The sequence below is a fragment of the Orcinus orca genome, chromosome 8, assembly GCF_937001465.1.
Source record: "Orcinus orca chromosome 8, mOrcOrc1.1, whole genome shotgun sequence".
NCBI classification, from domain to species: domain Eukaryota; kingdom Metazoa; phylum Chordata; class Mammalia; order Artiodactyla; family Delphinidae; genus Orcinus; species Orcinus orca.
In genome coordinates this window covers 83639436-83659393 of record NC_064566.1, presented here as the reverse complement: position 1 = coordinate 83659393, position 19958 = coordinate 83639436, and the positions used below count along the sequence as shown (strand labels likewise).

At 35.7% G+C, this 19958-nt stretch overlaps 1 protein-coding gene across 1 annotated transcript in view; it reads right to left on the bottom strand.

Moving 5' to 3' along the window:
* The window catches only part of GUCY1A2 (guanylate cyclase 1 soluble subunit alpha 2), a 436347-nt gene that overhangs the window by 340997 nt on the left and 75392 nt on the right, over nt 1–19958 (bottom strand). Inside the window, exon 4 of the mRNA XM_004284012.3 lies at nt 13820–14538. Within this exon, the coding sequence (XP_004284060.1) occupies nt 13820–14538 (719 nt within the window). The remainder of the gene's footprint in view (nt 1–13819; nt 14539–19958) is intronic.

The window sequence follows — 19958 nt, the reverse complement described above, 5'->3', positions numbered from 1 at the left end:
GTTGTGAGAGATTACTACAAGCAACTATATGGCAATAAAATGGACAACCTGGAAGAAATGGACAAATTCTTAGAAAGTTACAACATTCTGAGAGTGAACCAGGAAGAAGTAGAAAATATAAAAAGACCAATCACAAGCACTGAAATTGAGACTGTGATTAAAAATCTTCCAACAAACAAAAGCCCAGGACCAGATGGCATCACAGGCAAATTCTATCAAACATTTAGAGAAGAGTGAACACCTATCCTTCTCAAACTCTTGCAAAATATAGCAGAAGGAGGAACACTTCCAAACTCATCCTATGATGCCACCGTCACCCTGATACCAAACCAGACAAAGATGTCATAAAAAAAAGAAAACTACAGGGCAATATCACTGATGAACACAGAAACAAAAATCTTCAACAGAATACTAGCAGGCAGAATCCAACAGCACATTAAAAGGATCATACACCATGATCAAGTGGGGTTTATCCCAGCAATGCAAAGATTCTTCAATATACGCAAATCAATCAATGGGATACAACACATTAACAAACTGAAGGATAAAAAACATACTATAAGCTCAATAGATGAAGAAAAAGCTTTCAACAAAATTAAACACCCATTTATGATAAAAAACCCTCCAGAAAGTAGGCATAGAGGGAACTTACCTCAACATAATAAAGGCCATATATGACAAACCCACAGCCAACATGGTTCTCAATGGTGAAAAACTGAAAACATTTCCACTAAGGTCAGGAACAATACAAGACTGCCCACTCTCACCACTATTATTCGACATAGTTTTGGACGTTTTAGTCATGTCAATCAGAGAATAAAAAGAAAAAAAAAGGAATCCAAATCGGAAAAGAAGAAGTATAACTGTCATTGTTTGCAGATAACATGACACTTTACATACAGAATCATAAAGAGGCTACCAGAAAACTACTAGGGCTAATCAATGAATTTGGAAAAGTAGCAAGATACAAAATTAATGCACAGAAATCTCTTGCATTTCTATACACTAATGATGAAAAATCTGAAAGAGAAATTAAGGAAACACTCCCATTTACCATTGCAACAAAATGAATATAATACCTAGGGATAAAATTACCTAAAGAGACAAAAGACCTGTATGCAGAAAACTATAAGACACTGATGAAAGAAATTAAAGATGATACAAACATATTGAGAGATATACCATGTTCTTGGATTGCAAGAATCAACATTGTGAAAATAACTATACTACCCAAAACAATCTACAGATTCAATGCAAGCCCTATCAAACTACCAATGGTATTATTCACAGTACTAGAACAAAAAATTTCATAATTTGTATGGAAGCACAAAAGACCCTGAATAGTCAAAGCAATGTTGAGAAAGAAAAACGGAGTTGGAGGAACCAGGCTCCCTGACTTCAGACTATACTACAAATCTACAATAATGAAGACAGTATGGTACTGGCACAAAAACAGAAAATATAGATCAATTGAAGCGGATAGTAAGCCCAGAGATAAATGCATGCACATATGGTCACCTTATCTTTGATAAAGGAGGCAAGAATATACAAAGGAGAAAAGACAGCCTCTTCAATAAGTGGTGAAGGGAAAACTGGACAGCTACATGCAAAAGAATGAAATTGGGACACTCCCTAATACCATACACAAAAATAAACTCAAAATGGATGAAAGGGCTTCCCTGGTGGCACAGTGGTTGAGAGTCCACCTGCCAATGCAGGGGACACAGATTCATTCCCCGGTCCAGGAAGATCCCACATGCCGTGGAGGGGCTGGGCCTGTAAGCCATGGCCACTGAGCCTGCATGTCCAGAGACTGTGCTCTGCAACGAGAGAGGCCACAACTGTGACAGGCCCATGTATCACAAAAAAAAAAAAAAAAAAAAGGATTAAAGACCTAAATGTAAGGCCAGAAACTATCAAACTCTTAGAGGAAAACATAGGCAGAACACTGTTTCACATAAACCACAGCAAGACGCTTTTTGACCCACCTCCTAGAGAAATGGAAACAAAAACAAAAATAAACAAATGGGACCTATGAAACCCAAAACTTTTGCACATCAAAAGAAACCATAAACAAGGCAAAATGACAACCCTCAGAATGGTAGAAAATATTTGCAAATGAAGCAACTGACAAAGGATTAATCTCCAAAATTTACAAGCAACTCGTGAAGCTCAATATCAAAAAAACAGAAAGCCAATCCAAAAATGGGCAGAACACCTAAATAGACATTTCTCCAAAGAAGATATACAGATTGCCAACAAACACATTAAAGGAAGTTCAACATCACTAATCATTAGAGAAATGCAAATGAAAACTACAATGAAGTATCACCTCACACCAGTCAGAACGGCCATCATCAAAAACTCTACAAACAATAAATGCTGGAGAGGGTGTGTAGAAAAGGGAACACTCTTGCACTGTTGGTGGGAATGTAAATTGATATAGCCACTATGGAGAACAATATGGAGGTTCCTTAAACAACGAAAAATAGAACTACCACACATCCCAGTAATCCCACTACTGGGCATATAACCTGAGAAAACCATAATTCAAAAAGAGTCATGTACCATAGTGTTCATTGTAGCACTATTTACAATAGCCAGGTCATGGAAGCAGTGTAAGTGTTCATCGACAGGTGAATGGATAAAGAAGATGTGGCACATATATACAATGGAATATTACTTAGCCATACAAAGAAATGAAATTGAGTTATTTATAGTGAGGTGGATGGACCTAGAGTCTGTCATACAGAGTGAAGTACATCAGAAAGTGAAAAACAAATATCATATCCTAACTCATATACATGGAATCTAAAAAAAAAAAAAAACGGTTCTGATGAACCTAGGGGCAGGACAGGGATAAAGATGTAGATGTAGAGAATGTACCTGAGGACATGGCGAGGGGGAAGGTTAAGCTGAGACGAAGTGAGAGAGTGGCATTGACATATATACACTACCAAATATAAAACAGATAGCTAGTGGGAAGCAGCCACATAGCACAGGGAGATCAGCTCATGCTTTGTGACCACCTAGAGGGGTGGGATAGGGAGGGTGGAAGGGAAACGCCAGACGGAGGGGATATGGGTATATATGTATACGTATAGCTGGTTCACTTCGTTATACAGCAGCAACTAACAGAACAATGTAAAGCAGTTATACTCCAATAAAGATGTTAAAAAATAAATAAAATGAAATAAAATTGTACACTCTCAAAAAAAAATACAATTCAATAATAGGGAGACAAAAACCACAATTAAAAATGAAAAAAAGGGCTTCCCTGGTGGCGCAGTGGTTGAGAGTCTGCCTGCCAATGCAGGTGACACGGGTTTGTTCCCCGGTCTGGGAAGATCCCACATGCCACGGAGTGGCTAGGCCAGTAAGCCGCCGCTGCTGAGCCCATGCGTCCGGAGCCTGTGCTCCGCAACGGGAGAGGCCACAACAGTGAGAGGCCTGCGTACCACAAAAAAAAAAAAAAAAAAAAAAATTAACAAAATATTTGACTAGACATACAACCACAATAAAATATACCACTAGCTAATAAGCACAAGAAAAGACGCTTAACATCATTAATCATTGGGGAAATGTACATTAAACACCCATCACTCAGCACCCAATAGGATGCTTATGATCAAAAAGAGTGACAATATGAAGAGTTGGTGAGGATGTGAAGAAACTTAAACCCCCATACATTGCTGTTCAAATGTGAAATGGCACAGCCTCTTTGTTAAACAGTGTAGAAATTTCTTTAAAAAGTTAAACATATACTTATCATATGACATAGTAATTCCTCTCCTAGGAATTGTCCCAAGAGAATGTAAATGTATGGAAGAAAAACTCTTGCATGCATTGCAACAGTATTCATAATAGCCAAAATGTGAAAACAATCCAGTGTCTATCAACTAATAAATGGGTAAACAAAGTGTTGTATATCTATGCAATGGAATACTGTTCAGTACCAAAGAGGAACAAATTGTTCATACATGCTATGACATGAATAAACCTCAAAAACATTATGCCAGGGCTTCCCTGGTGGTGCAGTGGTTGAGAGTCCACCTGCTGATGCGGGGGATGCGGGTTCGTGCCCTGGTCCAGGAGGACCCCGTGTGCCGCGGAGTGGCTGGGCCCATGGGCCATGGCTGCTGAGCCTGCGCGTTCGGAGCCTGTGCTCCGCAGCGGGGGAGGCCGCAGCAGTGAGAGGCCCGCGTACCGAAAAAAAAAACAAAAACATTATGCCAGACCAAAAAAAGACTACATATTTGTATGATATATTTATTAGAAATGATATCTTATAGAGATGAAAGTAGACCGGTGGTTGCCTGGGGTTGGGAGTTAGAGCAGGGATTGACTGCAAATGGGCACAGGATACTTTGGGGTGATAAAGTGTTCTAAAACTGAATTGTTGTGATAGTTGCACAATTATGTACATTTACTAAAAATAATTGCACTGTTTACTTATAAAAAATGTTAATATAAATAAAGAGAGCACCATTAAAAATTGGGAGGTAGACAACACACTCAAAATAGCTCTTCAGATTTTAATTTACTGAATCTGAAAGCTACCAGCTAAAAAAAATGATTCTAAGTTAAATATAAAAGGAACAATTAAAGAAAGATTCTGAACAAGTTTTAATGAAAGGGGCTAATTTCCCACTCATCAGAACCTACACTAGAACTAAATAATGTCTGATCTACAGTAGGGTCACTTTCTTTTGTAAGTTCAGAGTTGCAGTCTTTCCTGCTAACAAAAATAAAAACATGGCAAAATGTATACTTTAAACATGAGGATTACTGTAAGGAATATATTATTGACCATGTAATCATCTACCCTGTCCTTTATATATACAGAATACAGTAACTGTATAGTAACATAACACTTACTCTACAGTAATTTTAACATTACAGGCATTAAAAAAAATCAAGAAAGAAAGCCAGCATGAACCTCAGTAATATCTGCATCAGAATCTCAATTTGGAAGCAGTGAGATCAAGATGACAGAGTAAGAGGATGTGGAGTTCACCTCTCCCCACAAACACATCTAAAGTAAATATATATGTGGACCAATTCTCACTGAAAACTAACTGGAAACTAGAAGAAAGACTCCTGTTCAACCAAGACTGTAAGCAAGAAACATGTAATTGGGTAGGAAGGGAAGAATAGCAATTGGGTTGGGACCTGTACGCTTGAGAGGGGACTCAGAGGAAAAGGCAATTACTTGAACAAACACTCAGGTGAGTACCCTGGGGGGTGAGCAGGCAGAGCCACAGACTGGGCGTTCCAGTCCTGGGGCCTATGTGGAGAAGACACACCCCCTTGTATAGTTGGAGGTCCACTGCAACAAATAGAAGGGTAGGGAAAAGACTGGACTCAGCTCCTGAAAAGTGAACATATGCTGGCTAGCCCCAGAGGCAGGTCAGAGACAGGTCTGCTCTGGCAGCTGCTGGGGATCCTGCAACTGCCTCTCAGCATGCCCCAGCATGAGTCAAGTGAACACCCAGCCCCACTTACTCCATGCCATGCCATGGCACTGCATCTAAGGTGGGAAGGACCAGAGAAGACTTGACCATGGGACACAGAGGCAACCCAGTCCCAGGGGGAGCTCAGGTGGGGCAGAGGTGGCCATTTTGGCACTTACTCAAGCAGCACCTCAGAAGCAGCCCAGGTATCTGATGGCCTCCACTCAACCACAGCTAACCTTCCAGCACACACCAGGAATCTACCCAGGACCCCATCAGCCCAGGAGAGAAGCTTTACACAGGATGGGGGTGGTGTAAGCAGAGGACAATGACCACCTGTGAGTGACAAAGGGGGCTTGCAGCTGAGGCTGCATTTCAGTAGAGCTGTAGACACCTACACATGCTGCGCATCAGACCTCTGCCCCCGGACCCTACTACTTCGGCTCCTCTGAGGCAAAAGTCCCTGGGCAGAGAGAGGGAAAAAATACACACTTAAAAGGAACAGAGCCAGCTCAAGGTCAACCCTCAGGGCTTCTGCTCCAGGAACTTGAGATCAGACCCCCACCTCTGACAGGGCAGTGACGGCCACTGAGCAGAGAAGAAGTCCCACCTCATGTCCAGTGCTGGCTCTAGCCCCTCTACCTGGATCCCCATCCACTGTCAAGGCGATAGTTACCAGCACACACTGAGGAAAGACGTAATTGTTGTCCATGTCAAGTCCAGCCCTCCCATCAAAGGCCTTGGGCACACATAGTCTGCATAGAGATGATTCCACATAAGAAAATCCCTAAATCCCTTCAAGACTGAAATAGGTAACTGTTTCAACTAAATTCATAGAAGTAGAGAAAGTTAACTAAAATGAAAAGGCAGAGGAACTACTCTCAATTGAAAGAGCAAGAGAAAACCATTGAAAAAATAAATAATGAAACAGAAATAAACAATTCACCAGATAAAAAATTCAAAACATTGGTAATAAAAATGTTAACTGTATTAAGGAGAAGAAATTTTCTAAACAAGGAACTAGGAAATATAAAAAGACCCAATCAGAAATGAATAATTCAATAGCTGAAATAAAAAACACACTACAAGAATGAGTAGCAGACTAATTGATACAGAAGAACACATAAGTGATCTGGAAAATAGAATAATAGAAATCACCCAATGAGAACAGCAGAGAGAAAAACTAATTCAAAAAAAAAAAAATCAATTTAAGAGATCTTTAAAATAACATTAAGCATTCCAAAATTTGCATTACAGGTGTCCAGAAAAGGAAAAGAGGGAGAAGGGGATTGAAAATGTATTTGAAGAAATTATGGCTGAAAACTTCCCAAACCTAAAGAAGGAAACAGACATCCAGATACAGGAATCACAGAGAGTTCCAAACACGCTGAACCCAAAGAGATCTACACCAAGACATATCATAATTAAAATAGCAAAAGTTAAAGATAGAGAATTCCAAAGACAGCAAGAGAAAAACAAAGAATTATATACAATGAAACCCTCATAAGTCTATCAGCTAATTTCTCTGCATAAATTTTAAAGACCATAAGGTGTAGCAGGATATATTCAAAGTCCTGAAAGGGAAAAATCTGCAACCTGGGATACTCTACCCAGCAAGATTATCATTTAGAATTGGAGAAATTGAAAAAAAAAAAAAAAACTTCATATAAAAGCAAAAACTAAAAGAATTCATCAATACTAAACTTACCCTAAAAAAAAGTTGAAGGGTATTCCCTAAATGGAAAAGAAAGAATCTATAGGAAAGGGATTTCCACTAGGAAAGACAAATATACTGTACAGATTGAAGATCAACCACTTAAATAAGCCAGTATTTAGATTAAAAGACAAAAAATTGTAAAAGCAACTATAACTACAATAAGCAGTTAAGGGATAAGCATGAAGGTGTAAAATGTGACATAAAAAACACAAAATTGGGGGAAGGGAATAAAAAAATGTAGATTTTTAAAAATGTGTTTGAGCTTAAATGACTACCAGTTTAAAACAAGTAAATATAATTATTGGTTAATATATGTGAATCTCATGATAACAACAAATTAAAAACCTACAATTACATATACCAAAATCAAAAAGAAACACAAGCATGTTGCTAAAAAAAAATCATCAAACAACAAGGGAAGAAACAAACAGAAGAAATGAACAAGGAAGAACTACAAAAACAACCAAAAAACAAGTAATAAAATAGCAATAATTACATACTATCAACAACTACTTTATGTATCAATGGTCTAAAACCTCCATTCAAAAGACACAGGGTGCCTGACTGGATTGAAAACGAGATTCTTCAATATACTGCCTACAATAGACACTTCAGGGTGAAAGACACACAGTGAACTGGAAGTGAAGGGATGGAAAAAGTTATTTCATGTAAATGGAAATGACAAGGAAGCAGGGATGGCAATACTCATATCAGACAAAATAGACTTAAAACAAGGGCTATAATAAAAGACAAAGAAGTGCATTATATAATGATAATGGGATTGATGCAAGAAGAGGATATTACACTCATTAACATATATGCACCCAATACAGGAACACCTAAATATAGAAAGCAAATACTAACAGTCATAAAAAGGAGAAATTGACAATAATACAATAAGAGTAGGGCACCTTAACACCCCACTGACATCAATAGACAGATCATCTAGATGGAAAATCAATAAGGAAAAAGTGTTCTTAAATGACACACTAGGCCATTTGGACTCTATAACTATAGGACATTACATCCAAAAAGAGCAGAATACACACTCTTTTCAAGTGAACATGGAATGTTCTCCAGGATAGATCACAGGCTAGGCCACAAAACCAGTCTCAACAAATTTAAGAATAGAAATTATATCAAGTAATTTTTTCTGACCATAAAGGTATGAAACTAGAAATCAACTACAGGAAGAAAAATGGGAAAAACACAAACATGTAGAGATTAAACAACATGTAACTAAAAAGCTACTAGGTCAATGAAGAAATCTAAGAGGAAGTAAAAAGATAGCTCAAGACAAAGGACAATGGAAACACAACACTTCAAAACCTATGGGAACAATTCAGGAAAAAGACAAGGATGCCCACTCTGACCACTTCTATTTAACACAGTATCAGAAGTCCTAGTGACACAATCAGACAAGGAAAATAAATAAAAGGAATGCAAATTAGAAGGTAAAAAATTAAAACTGTCCCTATTTGCATATGATATGATTCTTTACATAGAACACCCTTAAGACTCCATCTAAAAACTATTAGAACTAATAAACTCAGCAAAGTTACAGGATACAAGAGCAACATATCGAAATCTGTTGCATTATATACACTAACAATGAAAGATCAGAAAGAGAAAGTTAAAAAAAAAAAATCCCACTTAAAATTGCAGCAAAAAGAATAAAATAGCTAGGAATAAACTTAACCAAGGAGCTGAACAACTTATAGTCTGAAAACTATTAAACATTAATGAAGGAAACTGAAGATGATACAAAGAAGTGGAACGATATCCCATGCTCTTGGATTAGAAGAATTAATATTGTTAAAATGGCCATACTACCCAAAGCAATCTACAGATTTAACATAATCCCTAACAAAATACCTATGATATTTTCACAGAATTAGAACAAATGATTCTAAAATTCATGTGGAACCAAAAAAAGACCCCAAATTGCCAAGGCAATCTTTAGAAATAAAGAACAGACCTGGAGATATCACCCTCCCAGGCTTCAGATTATACTACAAAGCTACAGTAGTCAAAACAGCATACTACTAGCACAAAAACAGACACATAGATCAACTGAATAGAATAGAGAGCCCAGAAATAAACCCACACTATGACAGTCAATCAATCTATGACAAAGGAGGTAAGAATATACAATGGAGAAAAGACAGACTCTTCAACAAGTTGGTGTTGAAAAAACATGTAAAACAATGACTTTAGAACATTTCCTCATACCATATACAAAAATAAACTCCAAAAATGAATTAAAGACCTAAATGTGAGACTGGAAACCATAAAACTCCTAGAAGAAAACATAGGCAGAACACTGACATAAATCGAGCAGTATTTTTCTGTATCTGTTCCCTAAGACCAAAGAAATAAAAGCAAAAATAAACAAATGGGACCTAATAAAACTTAAAATTTTTTGTACAGCAAAGGAAACCATCAACAAAATGAAAATACGACCTACGGAATTAGAGGAAATATTTGCAAATTATACGACCATCAAGGGGTTAATATCTAAAATATATAGACAGCTCATACATCTCAGTATCTAAAAAACAAGCAGCCCAATGAAAAACTGGGCAGAAAACCTGAAAAGACATTTTTTCTGAGAAGACATACAGATGGCCAATGGAACATGAAAAGATGCTCAATGTCACTACTTATTAGAGAAATGCAAATCAAAATGACAGCAAGATATCACCTCACACCTATCAGAATGGCTATCATCAAAAAGTCTACAAATAACAAATTTTGGAGAGGATGTGGAGAAAAGGGAACCATTGTAAACCATTGGTGGTAATGTAAATTGGTGCAACCACTATGGAAAACAGTCTGGAGGTTGCTCAAAAAACTAAAAGTAGAATTATCATATGATCCACAATTCCACTCCTAAGTATATAAAAATGAAAACACTAATTTGAACAGATACATGCACCCCAATGTTCATAGCAGCACAATTTACAATAGCTAAGGTATGGAAGCAGCTCAAGTGCCCATGAATAGAAGAATGGATAAAGAAGATATATACAGTGGAATATTACTCAGCCATTTAAAAATAAAATAAAATTCTGTCATTTGCAGCAATGTGGATGGACCTAGAGAATATTATGCTTAGTGAAATAAGTCAGACAAAGAAAGACAAATACTACATAACTCTTATATGTGGAGTCTAAAAAATACTACAAACAAATGTATATGCAAATGAAAATAGACTCACACAGAAGGAAAAGAAACTAGTGGTTACCAAATGGGAGAGGGAAAGAGGAGTGGCAAATTGGGGGTACGGGATTAAGAGATACAAACTACTATGTATAAAATAGATAAGCACCAAGGATATATTTTATAGCACAGGGAATTATAGCCATTACCTTGTAATAACTTTTAATGGCGTATAATCGTAAAAATACTGAATCACTATGCTGTACACCTAAAACCAATATAATACTGTAAATCAACTATACTTCAATTTAAAAAAATCTAAATTTGTCTAACCCACTTTAAAAGGTAGTTTATGGTCAGGGAGAAATTCTAGAGAAAATAAACATTAAAAATTAAAATTAAATATCTCATTTATAATTATAAGAGCAAAGAAAACTCCAGATAATTTTGATCGAAGTTATTGTACATCTATGTTCTATAGTGCTCATTTATAGAAAAAGTCCTAGTGTCATTTTGTCCATCACTAAAATATTGTTCAGTGTTTGAAATTCTCTAATAGAATGTTATGATCTGAACAGAGAAGGAATGCTCACATTTTCCCAAATTAAATTAATTTTAAGTTGAAGTCAAATAATGTATTCTTAACAACTGGATGAAATTTGTCTCTCAACAGCGTCATCATGGATTGGTAAGATTAATAAATATATTTTAAACTTTTCAATCACCATGTCAGAAAAATAATGGGCACATGTCTAGAAAAGATAAAGGAGCATTTTGGAAACTGATTTGACCACAGAAAATCAGAGGTTAATTCTTCCTTTAGTCTTTTAAAATTATCTCCTGATATTTGTTTTGCAGCTTCTAATTAATAAGGCAAAATGTGATGATATTTCTGGGGATCGAAAAAGAAATGTGTTGTTGTTATTATGCTTTTCCTAAGTTCTAACCTTGAGAACAAAAGTGAAGATGAATAGCATGCCATTGCTGTATCATAGGGATGATGTATTTCAAATGCTGGACTCCTTCCACAATGTTCTTTGAAACATTGCTACTAAGGAAAAAAAAATGTTAAAGGAACTCATTTATTGATTCTCAAATCCATTGCTGTTTCAGGTTTTGCCTAAGCTAACCAGTGCATTTTATTTTGGAAGCCACTGACACAACAAAGTGCTGTAACAAGTGAACATAAAATATATTAATAGACACAGGTAATAAAAACTTGATTCCAAACTTTAGTGAATTTGAAAAAGAGACTAGGGGTTTTAAAACAATGATAGCCTATAAATAAAAAAGCAGATTCAAACAAAGCTCCTACAGGATTTGTGACAAATGGTCTTCTAGTCATTATTAAGAAGACAAACCCAAGTCGTATTTTGTGAAGATGTTAGGTAGAGTTGATATTTCTCTAAAATTATTCAACCTACTGATTTCCGGTACTAACTTCCATAAGGCAAGAAGAGAGGATAGGAGGAATGTGACAAGGGGAAAGGAACAATAATAATAATAATAGTGGTAGAAGTAACAATAATGAACATTTATTCAACAAAGATATAATAAGAATTTTACATGGATTGTGTCATTTAATCTTCACAAATAACTTTCCGAGGTAGGCAGCCTAATTTGTTAGAGAATTATTCTAACTTAGTATTGATAAAAGGATGAGCTTTTCATGGTTGAAAACTCAGATTCCCCTTTGCCTCTCTTTGAAAATGCATCAGATGCCTCTCAGTGATATTTTTGCTTCTGGTAACAAACACTTATGTCTTTATAACTCATTACTGCAGAATCAAGATGTAAATTCTTTGAAACTAGGATGATGGCTACCTCACCAAATTGCTTACAAGAGTGTTCTACCTCTAGTTATATAGTTAACACTACTGACAACACAAAAATGACAAAGATCATGGTTTAGCAAAAGCATTACAGTTCACTCTGCAAATGATTTACCATCATTCAGCTGTATGATTAGCTCTTGTTTTTGTTGTTTTTCTTTTTGATGGCAGGGGTGGTAGTCCATTGGTATTAAGTGCAGAGCTAAAATAGTTAAATTAAAATGAAAGCCTTCACTGTAGACTAAAGAATAAATATCTTACATTATTGAAAATTAGAACTTTCTTATCAAAGCCCAATACAAAATTAGAAACTTCAGATAACATGGAGTTATTAATAAGACCAGCAATTATGGGAAAAATAATGAATATCAAGGTCAAATTTATCAACAGGATCATAATTTTTAACCCTGATTTTCTTCTTTCCATGTTTTAGGAAACTATAAATTTGGAATTTGGAACATAACAATTCATAAATATTACTCATCTGGTTAAGATTCCATGCCATAACTTTACTTTATTGATTATAATTTTATTTGGGCTAAACTGTAGCCTCCCAAATGTCCCATTCTGGCAAACCCAGGTGAATAAGCAGAAATGCACAGAGAATGAGAGGATTTCCATCCCTATTCTAACTAAAAATCCTGCCTATTGCTTTATTTTTAAACTGCCACTAACATGTTTAAATTATAATTGCATCTTCTCAATGAGCACAGTTCCTTATTATTGGAACTGGCAGGGGGCCTTGACATCTGAGTCATCATTTCACTGTGTCTATTTCTTACTGTGGTATACAAATTAAATAGACATACAAGATGAAATATAGGGGGAAAAATCTGAAGCAGTAACTTTAGATTGAATTAATTGTTGTCAAATCTACAAAATATATAAAGCAATCAACATTGGTAATAATATATTCTACTTCAGGCACATTTTCAATAATACTAACTTCAATTCTAAGGCCAAAAATGCTTCAAACACTTCTAGCCAAATATTGTACTTCTATAAATCAAAACCAATAGCTTTAATATTCCCTAAATTTAAAAGAATAATTCCAGTGTCTTCTCTCAAGAAGTGAACATGTTCTAAAGAAATGTCTCTTTTTCAATACTAAAATTTAATTAGAAGAGAAGTCTTGAGATAGTCACTTGATACATTATTCTGCATATTAAGAAAGTAATAGGATGTAAACCAGATGTTCCTAGATTATGAAATTTAAAACATAACATATTCAAAATGTAGCTAGCTTTTTACCTATATTTATGCAATATTTAAGAATAAGGCAAGCGATCCCCAGAATGTTGCAATCAGTCTTACTATTTCTCTCATAGTTTGAGTTCAAACAGTGGAAATAGTCATGGGTTTACAGTATCCAGTTTTTAGTGAGTCTTATCATTTTTGTAATTACTATGGGTAGTATTAATAAATGTTTTCTTTTTATTTGATGAAGTAAATTAATGAAAGAGGCAGACACTATGCAAAATGGCTGGGAATAAGGCCAAATCTTTTTACATATATCCAGGGACAAGTAATTTTCTAAATGACACTCTAGGTTATCTTGCCTAAATAATGACAAGTACTGCCATCATGTAATTTACTAAAATAATTATGTAAATCTCCTAGTTCCCATCACCCATATCAAGTCCATAGCCACTTACCTTGTCTTTATTCTCAGTGCCAGAAGCCTCAGGCTTGGTCCTAATCACAAATGGCGTGGACAGTCGCAGCAGAACCCTTTCGAAGGTGGCATTAACCTTTGGAGAAACAATCTCGAAGCAGTCCTCAAACCTGAGCACTTTGTGAGTGTCACATCGCAGCTGCTTCCTTAGGCCTTCCCCCAGCTGAAGGACTGTCATGTGGGGGTCAAACATCAAATGGAAAGGGAAGGCTCTGCAGAAGGTGTTGATGCTAATTCTGAGGTCCGCAGGAACTTGGGAGGTTCCCTGTGGAAGGTTCTTCGTGATACTAGTATTTTCACATTGTTTGATAAGGAAAGTAAGACCACTACAATTGCCTGGGTTTGAACCATCAGAGCACAGTTTCTCATTTGCAACCTGGTCCACTTCTACATCCAGCTGATAGATTTTCTTTCCTGCAGCCTTAATCATTCCAAGCATTGCAAACCCCACAATGTGGTGAGGGTGGAAGTAGTGGAGCATAAGATTACCTTCAGGGAGCTCTTTGCATAGGAATGATGGTGACTCCAGAGTGGCCTGTTTTCCAAAAGAAGTTCTAATGTGTTCCAACAAAGCATCAAAGCCATTAAAAAAGTCCTGCAACGTGCCACCTACAGCTCGAAGGACTCTCTCATTCTCATCAAAGCATATATTAAAGAACTCCTCACCAAATCTTTCTTGAATTTCCTCAAACTTCAAACCTAGAGGTAAATGGAAGCAAATGTTAATAAAGTATAATAAAAATAATTGAATTCACAGCTTTTTTAATGCTTACCAGAAGAGGCAGCTAGTGAGAGAAGCAAGAGAGGTATTTCCCTTGGGTACACAAATTTCCCAAATAGGTTAAGTCATTCATTTTGAGTTAAAGAAAGTAAATTTCCGTTGATTTTCTGGACGCTTCTAAGATGTTAATGAGCATCAACTTTTTTGTTGTTGTTTTAAAATAGACTTTATTAGTGCAATTTTAGATTCATAGCAAAACTGAGCAGAATATAAAGATATTTTCCATGTACCCCCTGCCCCCCACACACATAACCCCCTCCCCTGGCAACTATTGATATTGTGCACTACAGTGGTACATTTGTTACAATCAATGAACCTACACTGACATAACATTATCACCCAAAGTTCATAGTTTACATTAGGGTTCATTCTTCGTGTTGTATATACTTGAGTTTTGACAAATGTATAGTAACATGTGCCCACCATTATAGTATCATACAGAATAGTTTTGCTGCCCTAAAAATCCTCTGTGTGCCACCTATTCATTCCTCCCTCCCCTCAAACCCTGCAGCATGAAGTTTTTAAATGCTGCTAATCTAGCTGTTCTCTTTTCTTTTCAATACTATACTCCATTTGCTGTAATTATCATGAATAATATATTTTCCTTAACAATTTCCCTCATCGTTAAAGAATTTTAAGAGGCTATTATAAAGTTGTTTATTATGTCCATTCAATATTACTATTTTACTTATCACAATTCACTTGTTAAGTAGGAAATATAACCAGAGAGGGAATCTATGGTACATGAGCAGAGAAAGGCATCAGGTTATCTTGCATAAACAGAAGTGCTTAAATTAGTAATCTCTGAGAAAATCATGCAGGTCAGCTAGACCCCAGGAAGTGAGAGACAAAACAAGGAATTAAAACTGTGGAATGATTTGCGTTCACTCTTTCACTCACAAAAATGAGAGCAGACAAAAGTAGAGTAGGAATCTGACCAGACAGAGTTAAAAGTCTTTAAGTTTTCTCGGTTCATACTTATTCCAAGATGCTATGGCAAAAGGAAATTTACCTTATAATAATGGTTATAATAATAAATAAATAAACAGACACACACAGACACACACACACACACACAATGCATTATATAGTAATTAGAAGCAGAATCACACATAATCTAGTTAGATCCACCCTTGAGGAAGAGTACAGCACAGATAAAAAGAGTTGAGTCTGTATCCTAAAGAAAGCTTCTATGTAGAGTCACCCTAGTGCTTCTCTGACTTTGGCTGAAATCAGTACATGTAGTTTACTTATTCATATTTTATTTCATTATCTATCTCATCTTATAAGGAGGTCCTGAAAATCAGACAGGAAAAGACAGGTCACTTTGTTAGTGTCCTGTTAGAATGCAAAGTAGTCTGGGCTGTCTATGGCTTAGTTTGCTGCTCCTACTTTATTATTCCCTATGAGTTCTCCCCATCCAGAAGTGAGGGGATAAAACAGAGTCAATAATATTGTTTTAAAATAGAGTCCAAACACATCAAATATTTTTTGAGAACTTACCATAGAGTCTAAATATTGTGGAAGCCAAGTTAAGAAGTTAGTTTGACAAAGAAGTTCTTAAAATCCATGTGAAATGAGAAGTAGAAAATTTAAGTGAAAATCAGTCCCATTATTAAGAAGCATTTCACATTAATTTTAGTTTCATAGATCTGATGTTCAAGAGAAGCTGAGAAAGTCACCTACTAGGATAAAAACATCACTACTCATCTCACATTGTAATGTTACAAGATTGAACTTCAACATATGTTGCATTCACTAACAATAATGCCAGCAGAATTGATTATAATAGCAGTTTTCTAACTAGTTCCCTGGTGTGAAAGAGAGAAAACAAGATAGATGATATCCACTGCAATTTGGCTCCAACTGCTCCATTAAAACTGCTTTTGTAATTATTTACACCAATATATCCTGTTTTGTCATATTACTTAACTTTTTTTTTTCCTTTAGTTTTATAGTGTTCATCAACTCTTCCTCCTAAATTGCTCTTCTCTCTTGGATTATAAACCATTCTCTCCTGGTTTAATTACTAGCTGTCTGAAAAGCCCTTCACTAAAACGTCTTTCTATACAAAATCCTTACATCACCATCACTATACTGTAACTAAAAATTTCTAATACATACAAATTAAACTTATGGCCCTTCAATGGCAGTATTATTTGCTATTAATTTTTAATTATGAAATTCTTATTAAAAACTAAGTTCAGAATAAATAAAAATTCCTATAATCTGACTATATTTGCTGAACAACAAAATTCCACGTGCCACTGAAAATATTCCATGGATTGCTTCTACACTTTGCAGAGTTGTGTCTTAAAGGACTTAGGGTCTTTATGCACAGACGAGAAAAAGAGAATTTCTTCTAACTTGCATTTTTCATAACATTAAAAATGCCCTCGCAGTTATTAAGAACACAGATATAATACAGTAAGCTTATGTCCTATTTCCAAATGTCATAATCCCAAAGAATCATACAGAAAATAACAAGTAAGTAAATTCACCAGAGGCAACAAAATTAAAACTACTTGTGAGTACAGCAGTCTATCAATCCTTGTTGCTTTAAAAAGCACTTCTGTACCTAAGATACAATGGTTATTAAGTCTCAAATGATAATGCTAAAGCCTACCAGGGTGCTAAAGTGACTTGTATCAATAAAGAAAAACTAAATTATTTTTAATATTATATGCAAATACCATACATGGCAATTCTATATACACCACAGTATTCAATTAACTAATAAATATTTTTGGTCTCACAATTGTTAAACTGTGCAAGCTGAGAAAATAAAAAAATTCTTAGAGCTTGAAAAATTAGAACTAGGGAATGATCACTTCAACTTCTGCAAATATGCTATGAATCAATACCCAAGACTTGCACTTTAAACATCTCAAAATTTAGAAAGCACAGAGAAAGTAGTTTAGCTCAGTCTCACTCCCAAGATTCCACTTATAATTGATGCAAACACCCTACTTCCAGTAAATCACCTGAAACATAGAAACAATGCTCATCTGCTCTTATCACAAGAAGCTTGACATTTGGGTATATAAAAATACATTTCTTAAAGAGGCAAAACTTACAATAAAACTGCTTTCATTAGCAGGTAAATTAAAGGAATTTTAAATTACTATTAATTCATCCCTTCAAAAAAATGAATAGCTTAAATTCTGACATCCTTTAACTGAAAATGAAATAGTGAATGAATCTTTTGTCCCTTATCCAACTTCACACTGTGCACCTCTTGAGGGCATATATGTCTGCATACCTATCACTAGCATAATGCTCAGCACATGGAGACTAAGTATTCATTCATAGAAACTAAACATTCATCTAGAATCAATTTTAAAGCTACAGTTGTGTCACATCAAAAGCTACCAAGATAACTTTTCTCTCATGGGCCCCCACAGATAATTAAATTACAGATGATTGGGCTATAACAGAGGCATACAGGAGCTATGACAGTATGGGAAAAAGAATGTCTGACTTTCTCCTCAGGGAGATAAAGTTTGAAAGATAATATTAAGAAAAAGTAGGTGTTCAAAAAGCCAACAAGGAAGGAAGGAGCACTCTAACAGATGGACAGTAATGAAATATGAATGAAGCAGGGAGGTGAAAGAGCCCAGCAGAATCAGGGAAGAGCAAGTAGTAAGTGTATAATGGCTGTGGAGCAGGGGTGGTGGGATGAGCTGCTAATTAATCAGCAATGCAGAAGTTGGACTTAAGTGTGACAAGACCAGAGTCAAAGATAGCAGTCAAAGAGATGCTGCAGTGTCTCTATAAGGTTATATTGATTGAATTAGGTAGTTCCAGTAAGAATGGAGATATTAGTACCAAGCAGTGTACCAAACATTTTTGTATATTACTTTAACATTTAAAAAATTCCTATCAAGTGGATATTTTTAATTGCACCCATTTTAAAGGTGAGGAATGTTAAGAAATTTGCCCATGTTTACCCAATTGTAGGTAGCAGACCCAGGTCTCAAAGTGAAGTCTAATACTAGATCTTGTGTAATAAATATTGTGTGATAATGTGCACTGTATTAAATGAGTAAAACATCTGCGTGGGGGAAAAATGCATGTCTTGCCCATTGAAATATCATCAATGCCTAACATTCTGCCTGACATTTATGGGCGCTCAATAAATAATAGCTGGATGTCAGGTGAATTAATGCATCACTGAAGTCTATAGAAAGGAGCTACAAGGAGCAGTCAATGGCTATCAAATGCCACAGAGAGGTCAAGGAAGAAAACTTTAAATTGGATTGGTCAGAACTTCGGGGACCTTTGACAGAGCAATTTCAGTGGGGAGGTGGAGGCAAAAGACTGAGTATAATGGGTTGAGGAGGGTGGGACAAATGAAGAAACAGAATATTAGTTTTCAGCTGTATCAATAATATTATTGGAAGGCTAAAATTACTTATTTTATAAAATTGTTTTTAAAAAAATCTGGCCTCCATGCTTGGAAAGGGAAATGTTGCCTTCATTGAGAACTGAGTGAATAGAGAAAGGTATGACACGAAAGATATAGCATTGAATGGGGTCCTGGATCCTCTGGGGGAAGATTTATTAATAAAAGAGGGAAATTTGTGTCTTTCTAGGTCCAGAGACCATCCTTATCACCCAGCAAATGTATCAGTCTCCACTAACATGGGAAAATACCAAAGCGGAAGGTATTTCTTCAAGTTGCTTAAACTTCAACCAAGGAGCTGAATACCTACCAGCTTATCACTTCTGTGAATTGTGGACCTCCATAATTACTTTTTGATTAATTACTTAGGTTTCATCAACCTAATATCTAAGTAATATAACTCAATCACAACAGTATCTCAAGTCCAAAAGATTTCAACATTTTAAGTAAACAATTATCCTTTTAGACAAACAATTATTTTTCCAGCTTTATTGAGATATAACATGGTATAAGTTTAAGGTACACAATGTGTTGATTTGATACACTTAAATATTGCAAAATGATTAGCATCGTACCATTAGTTTACATCTCCATCACTTCACATAATTACCATTTCTTTTGTTGTGGTAAGAATATTCAAACTCTGCTCTTAACTTTCAAAGTATAATGCACAATTGTTAACTATAATCACAAGGCAGTGCAATAGATCTCCAGAAATTAGTCATCTTCTAACTGGAAGTTAGAACATTTCCCTATTTCCCCCAGCCCCAGGTAACCACCATTCTACTCTCTATGAGTTTGGCTTTTTCAGATTCCATATATAAGTGACAGCATACAGTATTTGTCAAGAAAAAATTATTTTATCTAGCAAGACGATAAGATGTTTCTCAACTATGTTTGAAACCCAGATGACACTTTTATAAGAATATAATT